This window comes from Pinus tabuliformis, chromosome 9 (genome assembly GCF_031772625.1).
Source record: "Pinus tabuliformis cultivar Carrire ecotype Pingquan chromosome 9, CPIR1, whole genome shotgun sequence".
Classification (NCBI taxonomy): Eukaryota; Viridiplantae; Streptophyta; class Pinopsida; order Pinales; family Pinaceae; genus Pinus; species Pinus tabuliformis.
The window spans coordinates 1,231,225,978-1,231,253,749 of NC_142307.1; the positions used below are offsets into that span (position 1 = coordinate 1,231,225,978).

General features: G+C 36.9%; 1 protein-coding gene across 4 annotated transcripts in view; it reads right to left on the reverse strand.

Annotated features, from left to right (window-relative positions):
* Positions 1 to 27,772, reverse strand: part of LOC149152984 (proteinaceous RNase P 1, chloroplastic/mitochondrial-like) — a 170,508-nt gene that overhangs the window by 71,449 nt on the left and 71,287 nt on the right. For all 4 annotated transcript variants that reach the window (XM_089438464.1, XM_089438465.1, XM_089438463.1 and 1 more), the window contains one exon: positions 15,695 to 15,815. In XM_089438464.1, the coding sequence (XP_089294590.1) occupies positions 15,695 to 15,815 (121 nt within the window). The remainder of the gene's footprint in view (positions 1 to 15,694; positions 15,816 to 27,772) is intronic.

Below are 27,772 nucleotides of genomic sequence, written 5' to 3' on the forward strand. Positions count from 1 at the left end.
ATCCATGATGAACAATAAGGGATCAGATGGATGATAGAACTAGCTCTTTGCTCAAGAAAATCAAAAGATGAAAGAAGTGGAGTCGCCACTTGAACAATGAATCTGATTCTAAGATCCAAAAAGTAACCACAAGCAGATATGAGGAAAGCTTCTTGTCTGGGAAAAATGAGAAAGAGGAGTCGCCACCCAAACAGGAAACAAACCCAAGAGGCGCTGCTGATATGTGATAAAAAGATGCCAAAATATTGAATCTGCCAGCCCAACTGAGAGATGAGAAAGATGAGAAGATGAATGATTGTCGTTTGAAACACCGAGAACAAAGTGTCCCCGGCAACGGCGCCAAAAAATGTTGTCGCGCGGATTGACACGACAACGCTCAGACCGGGGGCTGTCACTCTGATCCCCGATCCCTCCGTTTAAGCCTGTCTCCCGCGGCTAAGGGGGGTAGACCCTGTGAGATAATGAAGACCAACTGCCTAACAGTTGGTTGGGAGACACGAGATACAATATAAAAGCACTTGAAAGATTTAATTAATTGAGCAGACCAGTGCCTTAAGAGATCGTTATTAAGATGATTACTTGTTAAATGATATATAAAAGATGGACCATGAACAGCGATCATCTATCTTCAGCTAAAACACCATGCTCCTAGAATGACAAAAAAAACGATATCCAGCAGCTAAAAATTCGAAAAGATGAATGCTTTAAATCACCACGAGAATCATAAACCATCATCCAGATATCAATGTCGCATCTCGTCTAAAAAAAAACTTTAGATTTCAGCAATAAAGAAATAACGTGAAAGCAACTGAAATCTGGCAAAAATAATTTCCCAAAATTTTTTTTAAATCTTTTTTCAATTTTTTATTTTTTAATATTATGGAAATTAAAAATCTAAAAAAAAAAAGTTAAAATTCTAAAACTAAATTCTAATCATTAAAAATAAAACTAAAAATATATTTTTTTCATTTTTTATTTTTTTATTTAAAAAAAAATAAAAAATAAAACAAAAATTAAAATCTAATTAAAGCTAAATCTAAAAAATCTAAAATCTATATACAAAAACATAAACACATTTTTTATTTTTATTTATTTATTTATTTATTTTTTTTAAATTTAAGTCTATTCTAAATGCAAACCAAAAATGTCACTAAATTAAAACTAAATAAAAAAAATAAAATAAAACTTAACAAAATCTAAAACAAAATACTAACTAATATTTTCATTTTTTATTTTAAAGAAAACCAAAACTAAAAGAAAGTTAAACTACCCTAACATATCTTAATTCTAAAATATGAATTGAATGAAATCTATATAAAATAAAACTTTAAACTATGAAACAAAAAATAACCTACGTCTGAAGTAAATCTAACACAACTAAAACATGAAAACTACAATTAAATCCTAAAGAAAATGGAACGTAAGGCAGCTTTCAAAACCATCTACGCATAATATATTACACGTTGCAAATAATCCAAACCAAAATTGATCGAAATAAAATGAAGTGTATACCTGCGTACGACATTTACCATATCAAAGCGAATGAAAAATTTGTTTGATTTTTTTTTTTACCTGAGCATCTCTACAGCAGACGCGGAAAACGCAGGGGCGAAAAATTTGTATGGATTCGACCGCAGAAAGGAGGCACAGCTTTCTTACCTGGAGCAGAATGCTTCACGCCAGAGAGTTTTCAAGCGGCCCAGAAAGCACAGTGACACTGAAATGCTTTGCCAAGAAGACTTCAGGGCGTGCGTTCAGGCAATCCGTCGAGCAATCACGCCATGTCTCAGCAAATTCTCGTTTTAAAGATTGACAAATGCTGCCATCCGAGCGTGATTTCTGATAGAAAATTTCGATTGGCTCGGATTAATTGGCTGGAGTATGCAGAACAATTTCGATTTGAAAATCTAATCTGTCGGCGGCTGATCCTATGCATTCGATACAGAACCGCAATAATTGATCCGCATATGAAACCCAAGCCGTCAACTGATTTTTCTTTATGATTTCGATACCTCACGCTGATATTGATCCGCATACATTTTTTGCAGTGCTTAAATAGAACGCATGAATACTTCGAAGCTACTATCCAAGTCGCGGCAATGGTGGATCGATTCTCTGCACAGTAAATATATCGATGTGTTACAGGATGGCTAAAAGGCAAACTGGCCGGACAGCGTATGTCAAAGATATTTTTCTTTTCTCTGATTGCCTGCCAAAAATGATAAAATCATAAAACCAAAACCCTACTAAAAACTGTAAAAAAAAAAACTAAAAAATTTGAAACCCTAGATCTAAAAAAAAAAAAAAAAAATTGAAACCCTAATGAAAAAAATTTGAAACTCTAAGACAGCTAATAAATTTACAGATTTTTGGCCCCTGAAATAGCCAGATTCAGCAAATAAGAGCAGAAATACTTTCAGAATATCAGAAATTTTGAACTTCACTGTGAACAGAAAGAAAAATCTCTCAATGTAAAACACGAAATAAAACTTAAAAGATTAACCCAAGGCACAATCAGCTGGGCTCTGCACAGAAAAGCCTGTGGGAGTCGGCTGGTTCAGCCCAGAACTTCCCCAAACGCCCACAAATACCCTTCACTTAAAGAGTTCCTGCACACCTCAAGCAAACATCAGTAAAGAGGGCAAGAAATGCTGCTAGATTTCAGGAATAATGGAGATACCTGCCATTATTCCAGAAACCCTACAACATTCAAACCCTAGCACGTGAGCAAGATACCTGTACTCACAATACTCTGAAAACCAGCTATATTTAACTGCTGAAAACTGAAATATGCAGAAAAAACAATCATCTCACAGCAATTCCGGAGAGTAACACCAGCCAGTTTTGAACCCCAAAGTCTTTTTATTAACCAGAAAATCAGATTACAAGAGAGCTTTTTCAGTACAGACTCACAGATCAGATCCTTTGAAATGACCCCCTAAGACCCTATATAAAGGAAATGATCCTAACGGCTAGTTCGAGTGATCCATGTAGAAATAATCTCGACCGTTGATGAGGATCAAGACATCTCTTAATCTCATCCGTCGATTTATTAACTTAAAATATTATTATTTTATTAGTTAGGGTTTTTGCTTGATTTTTTAATTTTTTTATTATTTTTCATTATTTTATTATTTTTATTCATTTTTTAATTTTTTAAATCATTTTAAAATGGATCATTGAACTAAGCCTTCGGAAACATCACCTAGGACCTAGGACTTAGGACTCATGAGGGGATTTAAAACATTTCTCGACCCTCAGGACACATTACATCATGACTTTTACAAAATTACATCTTAAGGGACAAACCCATTTAATACAGACCTTCACAAAACACCCAGTTCTGCGACACAACTATAATCTAGCAGATTAACACACTAGGATTCTCCTAAAGTTCTAATGACAAAATCCATCCCGGCTTTGGGGTCAGGTTTGAAGGAAAACTCTGCCGATCCATGGATCGGTGAGACGAAAAACCTTCCGGGACGTAGATTATCATCAGAAAGTTAGGTCCACCTAGGCAAAATACATACATGACTCATGTCTGCTAAGATTATTTACAATTAATACATGCAGACTGGGTTTACAATCAAAAAAAAAAAAATCAAGTTGCTGATGATGGCAGGATGGCATGGACATGCTGATCAGATGCTGCTTCTTTCTGTCAAGAAAAACGGGGTGCACTGCATGGGTAGTTGACCAGTAGAGGTCAACATCTGGCTCTACTTGGGGACACGTTGCTGCTTGCAGGAATGTGAGAATCCAGAATCTGCATCCATACAACAAAAAATAAGTAGCGTCCATCCATAAATCAGCATATACATTAAGCACAGGAAAGAAAAAAGTTCTTCATTTATTAACTATCTAAAGCAGAAATGAAAATGCGGAAAAAACAAGGAGTAGGGTTAGAAATACGCTACAAAGGATGCCCTACGGCATCAGATGTGTTCAATATAGTGCACACTGAGCATTTGCCTGCTTTCAGGCAAATCTGTCGGCTGCTTGTCGGATGTACCATGTCCAATTTTGCATATGGTAGGACTCCTTCCTATCCGAAAATCAAGCTGCTCACGGCCGTCTGATGCATCAAATCTTCGTCTAATCTTCTTCCTCTTGCGCTTCTTCTTTCTGGCAGGATGAATTACTGATGATCTGGAACTTTCTGTTTCAAAACTATCAGATGAAGTATGCATGATATGTCTTTCTTTAGCCCGCATCTGATCTTTATCATTCTTAAGTCTGTCCGGATCACCTTCAATTAACCATCTTTCAATCGAATCAACAACCTCCTCATAATAAGATGGATCTTGTTGCAGCACATGAGAAGGCTCCTGATCTATTGATGTCACCTGGTTTCTTTCATCTTCCAATTGCTGAAACCTTTGAACCTCTATTCTAAATGCATCTATCTGACTAGAGTGTTCAACCTTTACAACACTAATTTGTCTGGCATGGTGCTCTTGCATGTCTTTTATTACTTTATCATTCACTTCCTTTATGTCCATCAAGCAATGCTGCATAAAATCTATTTCTTCTTTATGATTTGCTTGTATGTCAGCCACTTGATTATTATGATTGAAAGTCATGATGGTCATTTCCTCATCCATGGTTAAAAGCTTATTTTGCATAGAGTCAATTTCCCTATCATGATCAGTTTTCATGGTCACCATATTTTCCTCTAAGACTGACATCTTGCTATGCATGATTCTAATTTCTGTTTCATAATTAGTTTTTATGGTCTCAATTTCCTTAGCATGTTGATTTTGTGTGACCTCCAACTCCCTATTACGTTTTTCTAGGTGGGTGCATAAAGTTTTGACATCATTGATAAGACTAGTTTGATTGCTTTCCATATTTCTTACCAGCATCATTAGATCTTGTATAATTTGCTTTTGTTCTTCCCTTTCACTATTATTTGTCCCTGATTTTCCACTATGATGATCTGCAATATTTCCGGTTGATGACACATTCTGATCTTGAAATCTTTCTTCAACAGCTGAATTACTTTCTTTCTGATCAACAATTTTAGAAGGCAATCTGTTTGGATAACCATATCTATCTTTAAAAGCATCAACAATGTCTTCTAAAGAAGTGAAAGAATCCTTAGGAAAACTGTTAAACCAATTTAAAGCATCATCTTCTAAAGTAAGGACAAATAAACGCATTTTGATATCTTCATGATTAAACTGAGGGGATCTGCAATATATGATCATGATGCGATCAAACAAGCCTAGATGCCTTCTAACAGCGATTGGATCACCACCTGAAAAAATAGGTAATTTAGGAGTGGCCTCCTCCGGAAGATCATGGAGACGGTGAGTAAAACGACATGGTTTAAATGAATAATCCATGATGAACAATAAGGGATCAGATGGATGATAGAACTAGCTCTTTGCTCAAGAAAATCAAAAGATGAAAGAAGTGGAGTCGCCACTTGAACAATGAATCTGATTCTAAGATCCAAAAAGTAACCACAAGCAAATATGAGGAAAGCTTCTTGTCTGGGAAAAATGAGAAAGAGGAGTCGCCACCCAAACAGGAAACAAACCCAAGAGGCGCTGCTGATATGTGATAAAAAGATGCCAAAATATTGAATCTACCAGCCCAACTGAGAGATGAGAAAGATGAGAAGATGAATGATTGTCGTTTGAAACACCGAGAACAAAGTGTCCCCGGCAACGGCGCCAAAAAATGTTGTCGCGCGGATTGACACGACAACGCTCAGACCGGGGGCTGTCACTCTGATCCCCGATCCCTCCGTTTAAGCCTGTCTCCCGCGGCTAAGGGGGGTAGACCCTGTGAGATAATGAAGACCAACTGCCTAACAGTTGGTTGGGAGACACGAGATACAATATAAAAGCACTTGAAAGATTTAATTAATTGAGCAGACCAGTGCCTTAAGAGATCGTTATTAAGATGATTACTTGTTAAATGATATATAAAAGATGGACCATGAACAGCGATCATCTATCTTCAGCTAAAACACCATGCTCCTAGAATGACAAAAAAAACGATATCCAGCAGCTAAAAATTCGAAAAGATGAATGCTTTAAATCACCACGAGAATCATAAACCATCATCCAGATATCAATGTCGCATCTCGTCTAAAAAAAAACTTTAGATTTCAGCAATAAAGAAATAACGTGAAAGCAACTGAAATCTGGCAAAAATAATTTCCCAAAAAATTTTTTAAATCTTTTTTCAATTTTTTATTTTTTAATATTATGGAAATTAAAAATCTAAAAAAAAAGTTAAAATTCTAAAACTAAATTCTAATCATTAAAAATAAAACTAAAAATATATTTTTTTCATTTTTTATTTTTTTATTTAAAAAAAAATAAAAAATAAAACAAAAATTAAAATCTAATTAAAGCTAAATCTAAAAAATCTAAAATCTATATACAAAAACATAAACACATTTTTTATTTTTATTTATTTATTTATTTATTTTTTTTAAATTTAAGTCTATTCTAAATGCAAACCAAAAATGTCACTAAATTAAAACTAAATAAAAAAAATAAAATAAAACTTAACAAAATCTAAAACAAAATACTAACTAATATTTTCATTTTTTATTTTAAAGAAAACCAAAACTAAAAGAAAGTTAAACTACCCTAACATATCTTAATTCTAAAATATGAATTGAATGAAATCTATATAAAATAAAACTTTAAACTATGAAACAAAAAATAACCTACGTCTGAAGTAAATCTAACACAACTAAAACATGAAAACTACAATTAAATCCTAAAGAAAATGGAACGTAAGGCAGCTTTCAAAACCATCTACGCATAATATATTACACGTTGCAAATAATCCAAACCAAAATTGATCGAAATAAAATGAAGTGTATACCTGCGTACGACATTTACCATATCAAAGCGAATGAAAAATTTGTTTGATTTTTTTTTTTACCTGAGCATCTCTACAGCAGACGCGGAAAACGCAGGGGCGAAAAATTTGTATGGATTTGACCGCAGAAAGGAGGCACAGCTTTCTTACCTGGAGCAGAATGCTTCATGCCAGAGAGTTTTCAAGCGGCCCAGAAAGCACAGTGACACTGAAATGCTTTGCCAAGAAGACTTCAGGGCGTGCGTTCAGGCAATCCGTCGAGCAATCACGCCATGTCTCAGCAAATTCTCGTTTTAAAGATTGACAAATGCTGCCATCCGAGCGTGATTTCTGATAGAAAATTTCGATTGGCTCGGATTAATTGGCTGGAGTATGCAGAACAATTTCGATTTGAAAATCTAATCTGTCGGCGGCTGATCCTATGCATTCGATACAGAACCGCAATAATTGATCCGCATATGAAACCCAAGCCGTCAACTGATTTTTCTTTATGATTTCGATACCTCACGCTGATATTGATCCGCATACATTTTTTGCAGTGCTTAAATAGAACGCATGAATACTTCGAAGCTACTATCCAAGTCGCGGCAATGGTGGATCGATTCTCTGCACAGTAAATATATCGATGTGTTACAGGATGGCTAAAAGGCAAACTGGCCGGACAGCGTATGTCAAAGATATTTTTCTTTTCTCTGATTGCCTGCCAAAAATGATAAAATCATAAAACCAAAACCCTACTAAAAACTGTAAAAAAAAAAACTAAAAAATTTGAAACCCTAGATCCAAAAAAAAAAAAAAAAAATTGAAACCCTAATGAAAAAAATTTGAAACTCTAAGACAGCTAATAAATTTACAGATTTTTGGCCCCTGAAATAGCCAGATTCAGCAAATAAGAGCAGAAATACTTTCAGAATATCAGAAATTTTGAACTTCACTGTGAACAGAAAGAAAAATCTCTCAATGTAAAACACGAAATAAAACTTAAAAGATTAACCCAGGGCACAATCAGCTGGGCTCTGCACAGAAAAGCCTGTGGGAGTCGGCTGGTTCAGCCCAGAACTTCCCCAAACGCCCACAAATACCCTTCACTTAAAGAGTTCCTGCACACCTCAAGCAAACATCAGTAAAGAGGGCAAGAAATGCTGCTAGATTTCAGGAATAATGGAGATACCTGCCATTATTCCAGAAACCCTACAACATTCAAACCCTAGCACGTGAGCAAGATACCTGTACTCACAATACTCTGAAAACCAGCTATATTTAACTGCTGAAAACTGAAATATGCAGAAAAAACAATCATCTCACAGCAATTCCGGAGAGTAACACCAGCCAGTTTTGAACCCCAAAGTCTTTTTATTAACCAGAAAATCAGATTACAAGAGAGCTTTTTCAGTACAGACTCACAGATCAGATCCTTTGAAATGACCCCCTAAGACCCTATATAAAGGAAATGATCCTAACGGCTAGTTCGAGTGATCCATGTAGAAATAATCTCGACCGTTGATGAGGATCAAGACATCTCTTAATCTCATCCGTCGATTTATTAACTTAAAATATTATTATTTTATTAGTTAGGGTTTTTGCTTGATTTTTTTATTATTTTTCATTATTTTATTATTTTTATTCATTTTTTAATTTTTTAAATCATTTTAAAATGGATCATTGAACTAAGCCTTCGGAAACATCACCTAGGACCTAGGACTTAGGACTTATGAGGGGATTTAAAACATTTCTCGACCCTCAGGACACATTACATCATGACTTTTACAAAATTACATCTTAAGGGACAAACCCATTTAATACAGACCTTCACAAAACACCCAGTTCTGCGACACAACTATAATCTAGCAGATTAACACACTAGGATTCTCCTAAAGTTCTAATGACAAAATCCATCCCGGCTTTGGGGTCAGGTTTGAAGGAAAACTCTGCCGATCCATGGATCGGTGAGACGAAAAACCTTCCGGGACGTAGATTATCATCAGAAAGTTAGGTCCACCTAGGCAAAATACATACATGACTCATGTCTGCTAAGATTATTTACAATTAATACATGCAGACTGGGTTTACAATCAAAAAAAAAAAAATCAAGTTGCTGATGATGGCAGGATGGCATGGACATGCTGATCAGATGCTGCTTCTTTCTGTCAAGAAAAACGGGGTGCACTGCATGGGTAGTTGACCAGTAGAGGTCAACATCTGGCTCTACTTGGGGACACGTTGCTGCTTGCAGGAATGTGAGAATCCAGAATCTGCATCCATACAACAAAAAATAAGTAGCGTCCATCCATAAATCAGCATATACATTAAGCACAGGAAAGAAAAAAGTTCTTCATTTATTAACTATCTAAAGCAGAAATGAAAATGCGGAAAAAACAAGGAGTAGGGTTAGAAATACGCTACAAAGGATGCCCTACGGCATCAGATGTGTTCAATATAGTGCATACTGAGCATTTGCCTGCTTTCAGGCAAATCTGTCGGCTGCTTGTCGGATGTACCATGTCCAATTTTGCATATGGTAGGACTCCTTCCTATCCGAAAATCAAGCTGCTCACGGCCATCTGATGCATCAAATCTTCGTCTAATCTTCTTCCTCTTGCGCTTCTTCTTTCTGGCAGGATGAATTACTGATGATCTGGAACTTTCTGTTTCAAAACTATCAGATGAAGTATGCATGATATGTCTTTCTTTAGCCCGCATCTGATCTTTATCATTCTTAAGTCTGTCTGGATCACCTTCAATTAACCATCTTTCAATCGAATCAACAACCTCCTCATAATAAGATGGATCTTGTTGCAGCACATGAGAAGGCTCCTGATCTATTGATGTCACCTGGTTTCTTTCATCTTCCAATTGCTGAAACCTTTGAACCTCTATTCTAAATGCATCTATCTGACTAGAGTGTTCAACCTTTACAACACTAATTTGTCTGGCATGGTGCTCTTGCATGTCTTTTATTACTTTATCATTCACTTCCTTTATGTCCATCAAGCAATGCTGCATAAAATCTATTTCTTCTTTATGATTTGCTTGTATGTCAGCCACTTGATTATTATGATTGAAAGTCATGATGGTCATTTCCTCATCCATGGTTAAAAGCTTATTTTGCATAGAGTCAATTTCCCTATCATGATCAGTTTTCATGGTCACCATATTTTCCTCTAAGACTGACATCTTGCTATGCATGATTCTAATTTCTGTTTCATAATTAGTTTTTATGGTCTCAATTTCCTTAGCATGCTGATTTTGTGTGACCTCCAACTCCCTATTACGTTTTTCTAGGTGGGTGCATAAAGTTTTGACATCATTGATAAGACTAGTTTGATTGCTTTCCATATTTCTTACCAGCATCATTAGATCTTGTATAATTTGCTTTTGTTCTTCCCTTTCACTATTATTTGTCCCTGATTTTCCACTATGATGATCTGCAATATTTCCGGTTGATGACACATTCTGATCTTGAAATCTTTCTTCAACAGCTGAATTACTTTCTTTCTGATCAACAATTTTAGAAGGCAATCTGTTTGGATAACCATATCTATCTTTAAAAGCATCAACAATGTCTTCTAAAGAAGTGAAAGAATCCTTAGGAAAACTGTTAAACCAATTTAAAGCATCATCTTCTAAAGTAAGGACAAATAAACGCATTTTGATATCTTCATGATTAAACTGAGGGGATCTGCAATATATGATCATGATGCGATCAAACAAGCCTAAATGCCTTCTAACAGCGATTGGATCACCACCTGAAAAAATAGGTAATTTAGGAGTGGCCTCCTCCGGAAGATCATGGAGACGGTGAGTAAAACGACATGGTTTAAATGAATAATCCATGATGAACAATAAGGGATCAGATGGATGATAGAACTAGCTCTTTGCTCAAGAAAATCAAAAGATGAAAGAAGTGGAGTCGCCACTTGAACAATGAATCTGATTCTAAGATCCAAAAAGTAACCACAAGCAGATATGAGGAAAGCTTCTTGTCTGGGAAAAATGAGAAAGAGGAGTCGCCACCCAAACAGGAAACAAACCCAAGAGGCGCTGCTGATATGTGATAAAAAGATGCCAAAATATTGAATCTACCAGCCCAACTGAGAGATGAGAAAGATGAGAAGATGAATGATTGTCGTTTGAAACACCGAGAACAAAGTGTCCCCGGCAACGACGCCAAAAAATGTTGTCGCGCGGATTGACACGACAACGCTCAGACCGCGGGCTATCACTCTGATCCCCGATCCCTCCGTTTAAGCCTGTCTCCCGCGGCTAAGGGGGGTAGACCCTGTGAGATAATGAAGACCAACTGCCTAACAGTTGGTTGGGAGACACGAGATACAATATAAAAGCACTTGAAAGATTTAATTAATTGAGCAGACCAGTGCCTTAAGAGATCGTTATTAAGATGATTACTTGTTAAATGATATATAAAAGATGGACCATGAACAGCGATCATCTATCTTCAGCTAAAACACCATGCTCCTAGAATGACAAAAAAAACGATATCCAGCAGCTAAAAATTCGAAAAGATGAATGCTTTAAATCACCACGAGAATCATAAACCATCATCCAGATATCAATGTCGCATCTCGTCTAAAAAAAAACTTTAGATTTCAGCAATAAAGAAATAACGTGAAAGCAACTGAAATCTGGCAAAAATAATTTCCCAAAATTTTTTTTAAATCTTTTTTCAATTTTTTATTTTTTAATATTATGGAAATTAAAAATCTAAAAAAAAAAAGTTAAAATTCTAAAACTAAATTCTAATCATTAAAAATAAAACTAAAAATATATTTTTTTCATTTTTTATTTTTTTATTTAAAAAAAAATAAAAAATAAAACAAAAATTAAAATCTAATTAAAGCTAAATCTAAAAAATCTAAAATCTATATACAAAAACATAAACACATTTTTTATTTTTATTTATTTATTTATTTATTTTTTTTAAATTTAAGTCTATTCTAAATGCAAACCAAAAATGTCACTAAATTAAAACTAAATAAAAAAAATAAAATAAAACTTAACAAAATCTAAAACAAAATACTAACTAATATTTTCATTTTTTATTTTAAAGAAAACCAAAACTAAAAGAAAGTTAAACTACCCTAACATATCTTAATTCTAAAATATGAATTGAATGAAATCTATATAAAATAAAACTTTAAACTATGAAACAAAAAATAACCTACGTCTGAAGTAAATCTAACACAACTAAAACATGAAAACTACAATTAAATCCTAAAGAAAATGGAACGTAAGGCAGCTTTCAAAACCATCTACGCATAATATATTACACGTTGCAAATAATCCAAACCAAAATTGATCGAAATAAAATGAAGTGTATACCTGCGTACGACATTTACCATATCAAAGCGAATGAAAAATTTGTTTGATTTTTTTTTTTACCTGAGCATCTCTACAGCAGACGCGGAAAACGCAGGGGCGAAAAATTTGTATGGATTCGACCGCAGAAAGGAGGCACAGCTTTCTTACCTGGAGCAGAATGCTTCACGCCAGAGAGTTTTCAAGCGGCCCAGAAAGCACAGTGACACTGAAATGCTTTGCCAAGAAGACTTCAGGGCGTGCGTTCAGGCAATCCGTCGAGCAATCACGCCATGTCTCAGCAAATTCTCGTTTTAAAGATTGACAAATGCTGCCATCCGAGCGTGATTTCTGATAGAAAATTTCGATTGGCTCGGATTAATTGGCTGGAGTATGCAGAACAATTTCGATTTGAAAATCTAATCTGTCGGCGGCTGATCCTATGCATTCGATACAGAACCGCAATAATTGATCCGCATATGAAACCCAAGCCGTCAACTGATTTTTCTTTATGATTTCGATACCTCACGCTGATATTGATCCGCATACATTTTTTGCAGTGCTTAAATAGAACGCATGAATACTTCGAAGCTACTATCCAAGTCGCGGCAATGGTGGATCGATTCTCTGCACAGTAAATATATCGATGTGTTACAGGATGGCTAAAAGGCAAACTGGCCGGACAGCGTATGTCAAAGATATTTTTCTTTTCTCTGATTGCCTGCCAAAAATGATAAAATCATAAAACCAAAACCGTACTAAAAACTGTAAAAAAAAAAACTAAAAAATTTGAAACCCTAGATCCAAAAAAAAAAAAAAAATTTGAAACCCTAATGAAAAAAATTTGAAACTCTAAGACAGCTAATAAATTTACAGATTTTTGGCCCCTGAAATAGCCAGATTCAGCAAATAAGAGCAGAAATACTTTCAGAATATCAGAAATTTTGAACTTCACTGTGAACAGAAAGAAAAATCTCTCAATGTAAAACACGAAATAAAACTTAAAAGATTAACCCACGGCACAATCAGCTGGGCTCTGCACAGAAAAGCCTGTGGGAGTCGGCTGGTTCAGCCCAGAACTTCCCCAAACGCCCACAAATACCCTTCACTTAAAGAGTTCCTGCACACCTCAAGCAAACATCAGTGAAGAGGGCAAGAAATGCTGCTAGATTTCAGGAATAATGGAGATACCTGCCATTATTCCAGAAACCCTACAACATTCAAACCCTAGCACGTGAGCAAGATACCTGTACTCACAATACTCTGAAAACCAGCTATATTTAACTGCTGAAAACTGAAATATGCAGAAAAAACAATCATCTCACAGCAATTCCGGAGAGTAACACCAGCCAGTTTTGAACCCCAAAGTCTTTTTATTAACCAGAAAATCAGATTACAAGAGAGCTTTTTCAGTACAGACTCACAGATCAGATCCTTTGAAATGACCCCCTAAGACCCTATATAAAGGAAATGATCCTAACGGCTAGTTCGAGTGATCCATGTAGAAATAATCTCGACCGTTGATGAGGATCAAGACATCTCTTAATCTCATCCGTCGATTTATTAACTTAAAATATTATTATTTTATTAGTTAGGGTTTTTGCTTGATTTTTTAATTTTTTTATTATTTTTCATTATTTTATTATTTTTATTCATTTTTTAATTTTTTAAATCATTTTAAAATGGATCATTGAACTAAGCCTTCGGAAACATCACCTAGGACCTAGGACTTAGGACTCATGAGGGGATTTAAAACATTTCTCGACCCTCAGGACACATTACATCATGACTTTTACAAAATTACATCTTAAGGGACAAACCCATTTAATACAGACCTTCACAAAACACCCAGTTCTGCGACACAACTATAATCTAGCAGATTAACACACTAGAATTCTCCTAAAGTTCTAATGACAAAATCCATCCCGGCTTTGGGGTCAGGTTTGAAGGAAAACTCTGCCGATCCATGGATCGGTGAGACGAAAAACCTTCCGGGACGTAGATTATCATCAGAAAGTTAGGTCCACCTAGGCAAAATACATACATGACTCATGTCTGCTAAGATTATTTACAATTAATACATGCAGACTGGGTTTACAATCAAAAAAAAAAAAATCAAGTTGTTGATGATGGCAGGATGGCATGGACATGCTGATCAGATGCTGCTTCTTTCTGTCAAGAAAAACGGGGTGCACTGCATGGGTAGTTGACCAGTAGAGGTCAACAGATTCAATCAATCCATTTGACATGATGTTACACCCTATTTTAACCCATGACTGTTCAAAATCCTTCAAATATTCATCTATGGACAAAACTTCTTTTCACAAAAGAGATCCCCTCAAGTCATGCATACGAGAGCCTTTGAAGCCCTTTCTAGCAGGAATAATGGAATCCCATATAGGTTGGTAATAAGGTGAGTAGGCAACATTGAATTGGATATCTACATCAGAACACCATCTAGCTGTGTATTCAAAAGCAGCTTCTTTATATTGCTTCTTCAAATTGCTATTCAAGGTGGGAAAAGTTTGACTTGGTTGAGAGGCACCGGCACTGGAAGAGGTGGGGAAAGGTGTAGAGCATTCAAATTTGACACTATAATTTGCTAGAGATCCAGAAGCCCTCATCCTGGCAAAGTAGCCTCTTCCTCCCTATTTTAGCATTTCTTTCTTTTTGCCTAACCTTGTCTTCTTCAACTCTCTCAAACTGATTTTTGCAATTCCAATCTAATCTGTCCGATCTCCTGTAATGGTGGCGTGCATGGGACAACTTGACTTCTTATACCAGCCAAGTGTTGCTTCAACCTGTGGATCTCACCACCCAACCCCCACTTTTATATGTTTCTTGCAATATTTGCAATACATCTCCTCATCAACAAGATCGGCATGGATCCATGCAAAATCTTTGACACTTGGGACCATGGTAAAATTTAAATGGAAAGAAATCTACAATTTCAGATATGCAACCCTATCTTAATATGCAACGGTCAAACTTCAAACTAGTAGAAGGTTGAAACAACAAAACTTAAAAGACAGATTTCAGATCTGCAATTTGAGGGGAGAAAGAACAAAGTATTTAGGGTTTAAGTAGAATTTTAAAATTTAAATTTGTATGAAGAAAAGAAAATTAGCTTTTTCTTTTCAAAACTGCACTGTGGTGAGGATGGAGACCAACTCTGTCCCAGTTTGAGTTGGTTGGATTTAAACACACTAGTCCATGCTGATCTGGAGTCAGAAGCAAGGCTGCAATTAGTGTCACTTGTTACCCTTAGCAGATGAAAGCACCATTAATGAGGTGAATCTCTGGGTGATTCTATACTTTCATTAAAAAAATTGGGTTCTACAATGTTATCACTTCTTGAAAAAGCATAGCACCAATATGAGTCTATAATCCTTCAACACAAGTTACAAACTAAGAGAACAATATAGCGCATCAATTACAGTAATAAACATGCTAAATTATTAGTGTAGATTCATAAATCAGGGTATCAATGAAAACTGTGAACAGGAAAGAAACAAAATCAACATACCTGATGTTTTTCCTTCCATTTTGAGAAGAACTCATTAACTAACAATTGGAATAAATGATCTCTCATTTCATCATTTGTCACAAGCAAACATTTGAATCTCACAGCCGCATATAACCAGTACCTGAAGCACACAGTTTCCATCTTAGATACTAAGCAACTAGTAAAGGTTATTCTGCAAAGCAAAGAAACATGCACCAGAGGGATGTGGAGCACAAGAGTAGTGCATCCAGACCTAAGGACTTAGAGATCCAATCCATACATATAACATCTTATCACCATTTGTCACAGTTCAGCTTTCAAGAATGTCAATCTGTGCTTGATTCACCTACTAAATATTTTGTCCTTCTCAGTAAAATCTAGATGAAAAATTGAATGATGGCAGACAAAATAGAGCGATTCCTGTTAGCAGATCACGAATTTGACAGTAGTTTACTATTTCTCTTTTTAAGTAACACAAGCTCATTCAAAGTTCAAACCGTAATCTTTAAATGTTTAAGGGTCATTATTTGTAAGAAACATGTTTATATGAATGCTCAGAAATTTGCTTTGTATTCAAGCTCTTTAATACATCATATTTGTTTTCGTACTTCCATTTTTGTCTAGACTTTAGATGCTCTTGTATGCACTAAATGTCCCTTTTATGAGTGTTGTCTTCAATGTTCATTGAAACGCCATGTAACGAATAAAATATATAAATAATATAAATATAATGTAAAATATTCATAAATAATAGTTAGTTAAGCTAGTAATTAGGTTGAAGAGGCGTGTCTAATAGGACATGACTCTTCATGAAGAGACACTTGCCTGGTATATAAGCAAGCCTCTCGTTCTCATTTGTAATTCATTCTCATTCATTCATTCTTATTCATTTTATTTAATATAATATTTGTATCCTAAATGGATATCTTGACATTCCAAGTCTTTTTGAAGTAATTAATCTGTAGAAGGAACTTTGTTTGCTTCATTTGGTATCAGAGGCAGTTCGGTCCTCTAGGTTGTTTAACCGGTGCACAAAGCTCGTTCTCTGATCCAAGTCTTTGGCTATCGAAATTCGTCGACCTTGTTGCCGTTTAATTGAAGCATTTTGCTCAGAATTTGGGAGTTTCTCCTTTTCTCCGTTTTTCTAGGCCTTTGGCCATTAAAATTAAGATTAAAAGAAAATTCTCTACTTGATTTTTGTAATGTAATGATACTTGATATAATAAAAGAATGTATTTTTGTATATTGGCCTGACGAGTATATTTCTTGAGAGACAAGTCAGTCAAACAAAAACTATTTCATACAATGACTTGTTGATTTATTAAGTAACTTTCTGGATTACTTTTACGTCACCTAAATGAATTTTTTATTTACTGCTAAGAAGAAATCAGAGAGCTGAATGGAAACAATGAGATGAGTAAAAGGTTTTAGGGTGAAAAACCAGCAGGCCCTGAAAATCATTAGCAACTTAATCACAATTCCTCCAATGACCAAATCACCTGCAATTGTGAAAAAATTAAACTCCAAACTGCCACAACACACCCAGCACCATCCCAGAAGTCAAATTGTTTCCAAACAGTAAGGGGAGAGGGCACATGGAACAAGGTAAGATCAGAAGGATGGGCTGCAAAGTCCCTAAGGCCTGCCGCTTGTATCAAGGGAGGCCTGCAGCCTTAAGGAAATAGTCCCCTCGACCTGCGGTGATGGGAGAGCAGCCCAAAGGACTCGTGGCAGAGAGGAGAAGGCCTCACGGCAGGCAGGTCAAGGGCAGGAGAAGGAAGGAAGGTTACAGCAGGCTTGGAGGAAGAGAATAAGGCCATGGCAGAGATGAAAATGGCTAGCGGAAGGCTGTAAAAAGGAAGAGAGGAGATGCATTGAGGATAGAGGGCAGAGGAGAGGGTTAGGAGACTACAACAGGTAGGGAGGGAGCCTGTAGGGCCTGCATCCAGGCTTGAAGAGGGCTGATGGCAGAGGAGGAGGTCCATAAAATCCTGCGGTTAGGGTCAGAGGCCTCCAAAGGCTCACAGTGAGGAAAGATAGGTCACAACCAGGGCAAAGGAGACCTTTTTTTAGGCATGTGGTTCACTGGAAATGCAGATAGCAAGGAGAAAAGTAGCCACACTGGGCTTAGAGGCCCTAAAATTCCTTGAAACCCTCACAAAATTCAGAAAAAAATGCTTCAGATCCTGAAATTTCTCTGCAAATGATGACAAAACCCCCTTGAAGGTTGACGTTCTCTCCTTGGGCTTGATCGTTGAGCTTGGACGAGCAATAGATGGTGGATCTTGCCTTCCTAGGCCTAGATCCACCTCTAAAAACCCTCTAAAAAATTTCCAAGGGCGGAAACCCTCGAAAAATCTTCAGATCTAGCTTGAAGTTCACCTGCAAAAATAAAATTACAAAAGCCCAAAACCCCAATATATACAAAACTTTAAAATAAATCCCAAAACCCTAATATATACAAAAATTTAAAAAAAAATTACAAAATTTTATTTTACAATATACACAATGATTTATGGCTCTTATAAGCAGATCTATTCGTTAAATGCACAATAGATAAAAATACATGAGCGAAATAATTTAAATGGGTGAGCAATGGCCAAGATCTCTGTAAAACCAATCGTTAGATAAGCCTTGAAATTTAACAAAGTGGGCTCTTAAGCTTTCTTGTCTTGGGAGTTGGTTGGTCCAACCAAAGACTTCCCCTCACGCCCAAGATCTGAATCCATGAAGTCTCTACACACTTAAGATCAAGTTATTAGATCAATAGGGGTTAGATAGACACCATAACCTTCAAGATCTAGAGATACCTGCTAGATCAATCAAGTTAGAATGCTTTCTCTAAACCCAGTAGCTAATGCAAGATACCTGTGCAAATCAATGTTTTAAAACTCCGACTCCGACTTGGAAACGGCCGAGGGTCGACTCCGGCTCGGTATCGACTCGGCCGGTTTGATTTCAATGACTTGGTCGTTGTAAAAAATACATTAAATATTTTTTTTATAAAAAACATAATTTTAAAGATTTCCGTTCATGTTTTGAAGCACAAAGCTTTAGAATATAGAGAGAAGACAACATATGATCAAAGTAGGCTCATGAATATATCCATTATATCAAAATGGCACCCAGTGCACTGTCCAATACAAAGTTCATACTTAGCCACCAATGTCAAGATCTTTTCTGCCTCAACCTAAGGACAATCACTAGACTACAACAACAATAATTCCAATTCTCTGCCCCTAATGAAGTCTCAAAACCCTTGATTTAATTCTGGTCAAGCTCCAGAATGAGGTAAATATGTATTTATTAGTCCATTGCCAGAACGTTTGCCATTTTAAAACATTGTATGGCTCAATGCATTGTTTCAGTTTTCTAATTCATGCCACTAGGATAACCATACTTCGGCCTTGTAATTTTCAAAACTTTCTCACAGTGATAGATTACTTTAGGGCTATAAATATGCAATAAATAACACAACCATTGATATGTAGGAGTCGGAACAACTTTTGAGAATGTTCTTCAGAATTTTTGTCAAAGAGCTAAGCCGGCCAAGAGTTGTTACCGAGCTGGCCGAGTCATTACTGAGTCGAACGAGTTGTTACTGAGTCAACCGAGTCAATGACTGGCTCGGTAACAACCCGGCTAGCTGTTCTGTTTCGGCCACCGAGCCGACCCGGCTAGGAATTGGCTCGGTCTGACTCAGCTGAGTCGAAGTCGTCTCGGCCGTTTTTTAAAACAATAGTGCAAATAGCTAATCCAATCAATGGCTAAAGAAAAAATAACCTATTAAATATTATTCAGTAGAGCATTAAGAACATGATCCAAAATATTTACCACAAGCAGCTGAAGAGGAACACCACCATGAATAAACCCCAAAGTCTTTTTTATTATTTCCAGAAAAAATTACAGCAGCAGAGCTTGACTCAGAGCTTCTTTACAAACAAACAAAAAAATCTGGTAGGTTGTGATGTTGATTGTGTAGAACATTTTGCTTGATCGTGAAAATCTTCGGATTAAAAATTTGAAGTATGCCTCTTTTCGTTTTGCATCTACTCTGTTAAGAGTGATGGATTAACCTTATATGTATTAACCTGATTTCCTTCAGTTTCCCTTTTATCCAAATCGCCTTCAATTAGCCACTTTTCAATGGAACAAATGACCTCCTCATAATAGGATGGAGCTTGCTTATGATCTATTGTAAGTTCCCTATTCCCTTGTTGCTTATTATCTGACCTGGGTTAGAACTTCTATACCTATAATTTTTCCATTTCTTCCAACTTATTCAACAAGGTGGCAATTTGATTTGAATACTTATCCTTTGTGGTATTGATTTCCTTTGCATGACTTGATTCCATAGTTTTTATTAATCGTTCTTGCTTTTCCTCCATGGCCAACAATCTATTTTGAAGAGATATCTTACCAGTGTCCATGTCCTTTATCATTTTGTTATGATTTACTTGAATAACACTCATTTCATTAACATGATTTTCCTCTTTGGTAATCAAATGATTTTGCATGGTAGTCATCATGATTTCCATTTCCTTAGAATGTTTTTCTACTATAGCCAACAACCCGTTTTGAAGAGTGTTCTTTTCAGTTTTGATGGCATCCATCTGGTTAGTGTGTTCATCTCAACCTTCATAGCCCCCAACCTAAGCTATTGTCGTAGTGCCTGTGCAATCTGAGCGACAACATAAATAGAGATAATATTTTTACCCTAGGAAACCCAACCTTGGGAGAAAACCAAGCAACTTTTCTTAGGAGAAATTATCCATCAACAAGGTTTACAAATCAATAGTTTGTCTAGAAATCTGAGCCAAGTACAAATCCAAATACCAGTCAATCTATTCAAAGTAGTTGCAAGTCAATGCTGATCAAACCAGCGAAAATGCATAAAAGTCAACGTTGGTCAAATGGTCAGCCTGAGGTCAAACTTCAGCCCTGCGGCTCTTGTAGTCAGTTGTAGTCAAATTCCTATGCACGTGAGGTCGTTCTGCAACTTGGCGAACTCTAGTCAAACTCAGTCCAAAACAATTCAGTAAACTCGGGTCAAACTCAATCAAACAAAGAGAGAAACAGCTTGGTCAAATAGTCAACTCGTCCTCTTTTTCTCCACACACATCGTTATCCAAGATACCTTAGAAAGATGAAGAAGAAACTCACTTGCTTGGTGGAGAAAAATGAGATGTCATGTCATTTATATATACTCGTCAAATGGGGTAAATTAATACATTGGACACACCCTTACATAAGTTGGGCCAACTTGAATTTCTGAGCCTACATGAACTTCAAAAATAATTTTTTTTTTAACTTTTTCATAACAATTCTTCTAGGCTGACTTAGGCATCCAGGAATACCTCTCGATGCTACAAAAAATCAACACTCCCTCTTAGTGAGGGAGATATTCTCCTTAGCTACAAATAGATTTCCCCTTAGCTGAAATTTCTCCTCCACAAGAATGTTCCCGAGCTTGCTATGTTGATGTAGTCTCATGCATGTCTATAGATTACTCCATCCTGGAGTAGGCAATGTGAGCATCCAAGGCCATTTACCCCTTGCTAAATCAGCACAGTTCCTCAAGTAAATGTATCAATATCCTCTAGTCCAATTAACATGACCCAACCAAAGTCCTTCATGGCTTTTCAAGAGAGGAACTGCCCCTGGACCATTCACCCCTAGCCAAATCAGCATGCCCCAGTCAAAGTCCTGCATGCCTTCTCAGGTGAATTACATCAATCTCGTCTAGTCAAATCAACATGACCCAGCCATGTCCTGGCTTCTCGAGAGATGATCTGCCACCCCTAGCCAAATCAACATGGCCCAGCCAAAGTCCTTCATGGCTTCTCATGTGAATTACATCAATCTACTTTGGTCAAATCAGCATGACCTAGCCAAGTCCTTTTGGCTTCTCAAGAGAAGATCTATCCAATCCTGCAAAGATATCAACACCCCCTCTCAATGAGGGAGACATTCGGCATCACACCAAGCTTATCCTTGAAGTATACAAACTTTGCTCTAAACAGAGGCTTGGTGAGAATGTCTGCAATTTGCACATCTATGGATATGTACTGAAGCTTCACTGCTACTCTCTACACCATGTCTTGGATAAAATGATATTTGATCTCTTCCTGATCAAATAGCCCTATAAGTAGCTTCCGAAGTTATATTGCTTCCTAACTTGCGGCACTAGTTGCGATATACTCTGCCTCTATTGTACTGAGTGCAACAAAAATTTGCTTCCTGCTAAACCAAAATATCATCGTTGATTCTAAGTTGAAGCAACACCCCCAGGTGCTCTTTCTATCCTTGGCACTCTGGCCCAATCTGAATCCACACATCCCTACAACCTCACTTCACCACCTAAGACATATCTCAAACCATATCCAACTGTACCACCCAAGTACCTCAAAACATGCTACATGCCTTAACCATAAACTGGCTAGCTTCCATCACTGGATCCAACACCACAGCTACTTTTCGGTCACCCTGATTGGGCGCTCCCTCTGACACTGAAACAGTTCCTACTGTGGCAATCTTGGTTGCTCCCTCTACCACTGTTGTTCCCTTTATCACTAAAGCATATTGGGTTTTCTAGTATCGTACCCTTATAGAAGGCATACTGCTCCTAGAGACCTCCTGTCTCTAAGCATATAATTTGACAATCTCCACCCATGACATTCTGTTGGAAGGTTGCTCCTTCCATTTTTGCCTAACTGTCTTCTCCCTCTGAACTTGGAAGTTCATCCAATCATCTAGCACAATCCTAGATGTCCTAACAATCTCTACAATCCTGCCTTTCGAACACCAATCACTCCTATTGAGCCTATGCTCGAGCCCTAGGCCATATAAGAACCTAGCCATCTAGTGACTGGAGTAAAATTCTCCACGTAGTCCATTCCCTCTTTCTAGGAGAACCTCTTGTCACAAACCTCGCTTTGTACTTCTCAATGCTGCCATCACCTTGGCATCCTCCTGCAATGGACCTATTCTTCCTTTCTGCAAACCCAATTCAAGAGGCCATGGAAAAGGAAAAAGCATAACCTAGCAATCATTTTTTGATATCAAAGCATAAAACATAAAAAGGACAAGAGGCTTAACATAAAAAAAAAAGAGAAGGAAAAAAAATAAGATTGCCAGTACTTATCTCTTGATCAAGGAAGAATCTACTAAGGATTGTAGGGAATTGTCAACTTCCTCTTGATCCCTGCCTCCTTGGAAAAAAACATCCATTTGCAATCTCATCAAGCTTGGATTCCTTTGTCTTTTTCTTCTATGGTGGATGCTCATCTTCATCATCAATATGAGTGGTCGATATATGTTGCTTTCCTTTCCTTTTCCTTGCATGAGCTACAAGGGCTTGAGTTTCTTCATCCTGCAGATTCTGCAAGCTATTCCTAGACAACAATCTGGCCTCCTCTTGGACACAATCAACCCATAGCTTATCAAACTTAGGCAGTTTTTCTTGTGCTCAAGTTTTCTGAACAAATGGATCCCATGAGGAAAGAAGTCCACTGAGAGTTATTGTAACAAGCTTTGTATCATTAATGTTATCTCCAATGGCTCTAAGCTCATCTCTCAACTAATATACTCTCATAAGATAAGAGACAATAGAATCTGATCTAGACATCATGACACAATGAAGTTTATTCTTGAAGGTTAGTTTTTTGCTAGTATTGTTGCTCTTAAACAAACCCACCAAAACATCATACACTTCTTTGGCAGTCTTCAATTCTGTAGCATGTGGAATCAAGTCAATCTATTAGAATCTATCAAGATTCCCTTAGCCTTGACTTCATTCTTCTTATACTTTGATTTCTCCTCAGCTCCCTCTGGTTCTGGAATAATTTTCTTCACATGATTTCAAACCTCATTTCCTTCTAGGATAAGGAGTATCCTAGTCTTCCAAGATCTAAAGTTGATGGCACTATCTACCCTGTCTTCAACTCTGAGACTTGGTGCAATTTTGTCAAGAGATCTAAGAACCAATCAAGTTGTTGAACACTTGTCTCTTAGGCCAACTTCAATGGCTACTCTTTCAACAAAGCTCTGATACCATGTTGAATTTTCTACAAGAGCACAGTAGAATACTATTTTCTACCAGATAATTACTTCTTAATGATTTTCACACAGTATTCTTACGCCACTGATATCATTGAGCAATTACACTTCAGAATATATCAACAATAAATGCAGTGGAAATAGTGAAGATTATAGAATGACAGCCATGCATAATAGAGACAATATTTTTACCCTTGGAAACCCAACCTTGGGAGAAAACCTAGCAACTTTTCTTAGGATAAATTATTCTTCAACAAAATTTACAAATCAATAGTTTGTCTAGAAATAGAAGCCAAGTACAAGTCCAAATACTAGTCAAAATCTGGTCAAAGTAACGGCAAGTCAGCCAAAGTTAAACTAGTGAAAATGAACATAAGAAAAAACTAGTCAAATGGTCAGCCTATGGTCAAACTTCAGCCTTGCAGCTCCTGCGGTCAACTGCAGTCAAATTCTTGTGCATGTGTGACCCTTCTGAAGCTCGATCAACTTTGGTCAAACTCAGCCCAAAACAGTTTTGTCAACTTGGGTAAAACTTGATCAAACAAAGAGCAACAATGTGTTCAAACAGTCAACTCGTCTTCCTTTTCTCCACATGTGCGACTATCCAAGAGACCCCAAAAAGATGAAGAAACTCGCTTGGTGGAGAAAAATAAGATGTCACGTCATCTATATATACTCGTCAAATGGGGTTAATTAACCCAAGGGACACACCTTTCATGAGGTGGCCCGACTTGATTTCTTGGGCCTACATGAACTTCAAAAATAAATTTTATTTTAATTCTTTCTTCATGATTCTTCTAGGCCGACTTATGCATGTGGGAATACCTCCCGATGCTACAAAAAACAACAGGAACCACTCTCAAACACCTTGAATCAATTGATGTTAATGCTAAAAATTTAATTAAAAGGATAGAAAAGGTAAGATTGTTAGACTGAGTCCCTAGACAAACACAAAATCCAAGACCATATTGTCACGAGTTGTAATCCTTATCTTGATGAGGTGTTGTCATGATCCACTAATGAGTTGTCAATGAGATCTAGATCTAGATCTAGAAGATCTAAAGGGTCAAATTGATGTAGTATAAATTCATAACCTGGGATCAATACAAGAGTAAATGAGAATGGCTTGAGGCCTTTTCTGCCACTTTGCTTGTCTTGTCTCACTCATGGTAATTCTTAACATGGTATCAGAGCCATGAATCTGAAGAGCTGCTGACTTTGCCGCACCAATGCAGTTTTTTATTTTAACTCAAAGGTGAGTGTTGAGTTTCACATGTATTTGTGCAAGGCTTAATCAGTACTCATTGTATTACATTTTTCATCTTTTTAAAGTTCATACATCCATTCCCTGATAAATAAATAGTCGTCTCTCCCATGGAGTATCTCACTCTTGGTAGCCTAAATTCATTCTCTGTTGCATAGTTTTTCCTCATATCGACATCATTAAAACATAGTGTGATGTGTTTCCAACCCAGAGATTTCTTCCAGCAATTTTTTTGGTATATGAAATTTGTCCATGAAGACTTATGATCCCGAAAGTGCAGAAGAGAAACCAATTCATGTATTTTTCATGTAAATTAGCAGAATCTGATGGTAATCAATTGAAGGCCGCGTTGTTTGACATGTTTGGAAGAGGCTTAGCAGAATCATGTTCCTTTTCTTAGATTGACAAGAATAAGCTAACTAGTTGAGCAAATGTCAGATTTATCGAACTAATTTTTAACAATCTGAGCTTAAAAAAGCGTGCATTTAGGTGTCCGTGCTGTGAAATGATCCACTCTGGTTGAATTTTGAGAAATCGAGCCAATTAAACAAGATACGTCAAAGAGAAACGCAACATGTGAGAAAGGCCTGTACCATAACCTCTCCAGCTGAACTGTAAACCAGAGATTCCATCGGTGACAAATAATTTAGATCAAAAGCATTAGCAGCTTGCTGATGAGTGGGGAGGTAGTCCTGGTCATAGATCTAGGTGTGTGTGAGACCTAGGGATTGTGGGTAGTGTTGTATTTATTCTGTTCTTTCATTGACACATATGATCATCACTAGATCAGTGACAGTTGTCACAATTAGGTTCAATTTGTGGATCTCAACCTCTGTTCAAGGAAGTCACACTATTTTGCAGGCCATATCTGCAACATGATCTGTTTCATCCCAAAGGAAAGTTCAAACAATCTATCGCAATGTGTCCCTTTGAAAAGGCCCTTAATGTAACTATGCAATGGTCAGTTTTTATACGAAATTTGTCCATGAAGACTTATGATCCTAACAGTGTAGAAGAGAAACTGATTCGTCTTTGTCATGTAAATTAACAGAATCTGCTGGTAAACAATTGAAAGCCAGTTTGTTTGACATTTTTGGAGAAGGCTTAGCTGAATCCAGTATTCCTTTTCTTAGATTGACAAGAATGAGCTAACTAGTCAAGCAAACGATCAGATTTATCAAACTAATTTTTAGCAATCTGGGCTTATAAAAGAGTGCATTTAGGTACCTGTGATGTGAAATGATCCACTCTGGTTGCACTTCGAGAAATTGAGCCAAATAAACAAGATACATCAAAGAGAATCGCAACATGTGAGAGAGGTGTACCATAACCTCTCTGGCTGAACTGTAAACCAGAGATTCCTTCAGTGATGAATAAGTTGTACTAAATAAATAATTTCTCAGCTTTTTAACCACATTGAGAAGTTTGATGCAAATATAAGGGGTTCATTCAGCCTGTGGATGTGGCTATACTGCAGACAATTCACAAGGGACGTAGGGTATTTATCCTTGTGGTTCAGCTGTGTACTACACTATTTTCTCCAAGGAGGTGAATTATGTTTTAAGCAAGCTTATGACTAAATCAGAGCTTACCCTGCAGCTGGTAACGGATCCACACCAGCATCAACAAATGCAAGAACAAACCTCCATCCTCGGCTCACACAATGGAATTGCCTCCATAAATGCTCCAGTACACAAACTCGTTATCCAGAAGCAGCTCAATGATAAGCACTGTCAGTCCAACTTTAGTCGATTTCACAGACTTGGCATCATTCCAGCACATTCCAGCTTTGTATTGCTCTAATTATTAGAGTGACTGATTGATCCTTCACATCCATATCTGGATTCTCCCTTCTATCATATTAGGGTTGGATCAGCATCAGATCCATCATTCCCTTGGCTCAAATCATCCTTAGAAATAAGCCCACCATCATTCAGTTGGAAGATCAATCTTCAGGCATGTTACAGAAATGCCAGATTCTACAGTGCACATGGAGTCATGAGTGGAGCGTCATCATTTTGGAGGCGCCGTTGCCTGTACACATCAATGGCAGATCTAGCAGCCCTTTCTTAACGTGGGGCTTCCTCCCAGTGATGTATCTCATATGGAGCAGATATTCATGTAACGATACAGATCTGAAGAAGCAAGATTGTCATAATAGACTGGAAAACCAGATAATGCTTTCTGTCCCATTCATCATCTGACAGTGCAGAAGTTGGTGTGACGTTCAATTCAGCTGAGCATTTGTTCAATTTGAACCTCATAAAAATTCAATGTTTCAATGGTGTTTTTCCACCTGGAATTTACAAGAATAGCCCACCAGCCTTCACGTGTGTGTCACATTTCAAGATGCAAGCAAGCAAGTGGATTGTAACCCGCCCATGAGCACAGGTTGAAAGAATATTCAAGTAAATTGTAAAAGGGAGCCAAGCGCATGCAATTGATGGTGTAGGGAAACATAAAGACTATCCTTTCATTAAAAAAAATGGCTAATCTTCGAAGCTAATTATCAAAGTTTGCATTTGAAAAACTTTCAAAAGTCAAATGTATGATAGTTTTTTCAAAAGTTCAGCCTAATTATCGTGAAGTATGGAGATTGGTGGACTTTTCATTGTATTTGGGCCAATGTTGCAAACATTGGCATCAAGATAAAATCGGCCAGGGTCCGCAAAAAGAAAAAATAGTAAAAATCAGCAAAACATTGGCAAAATTAAGAAAATACAAAAATTCTTTTTCTTTTCAATTATTTTAGCCACTAAAGCATCCAAAACATAAAA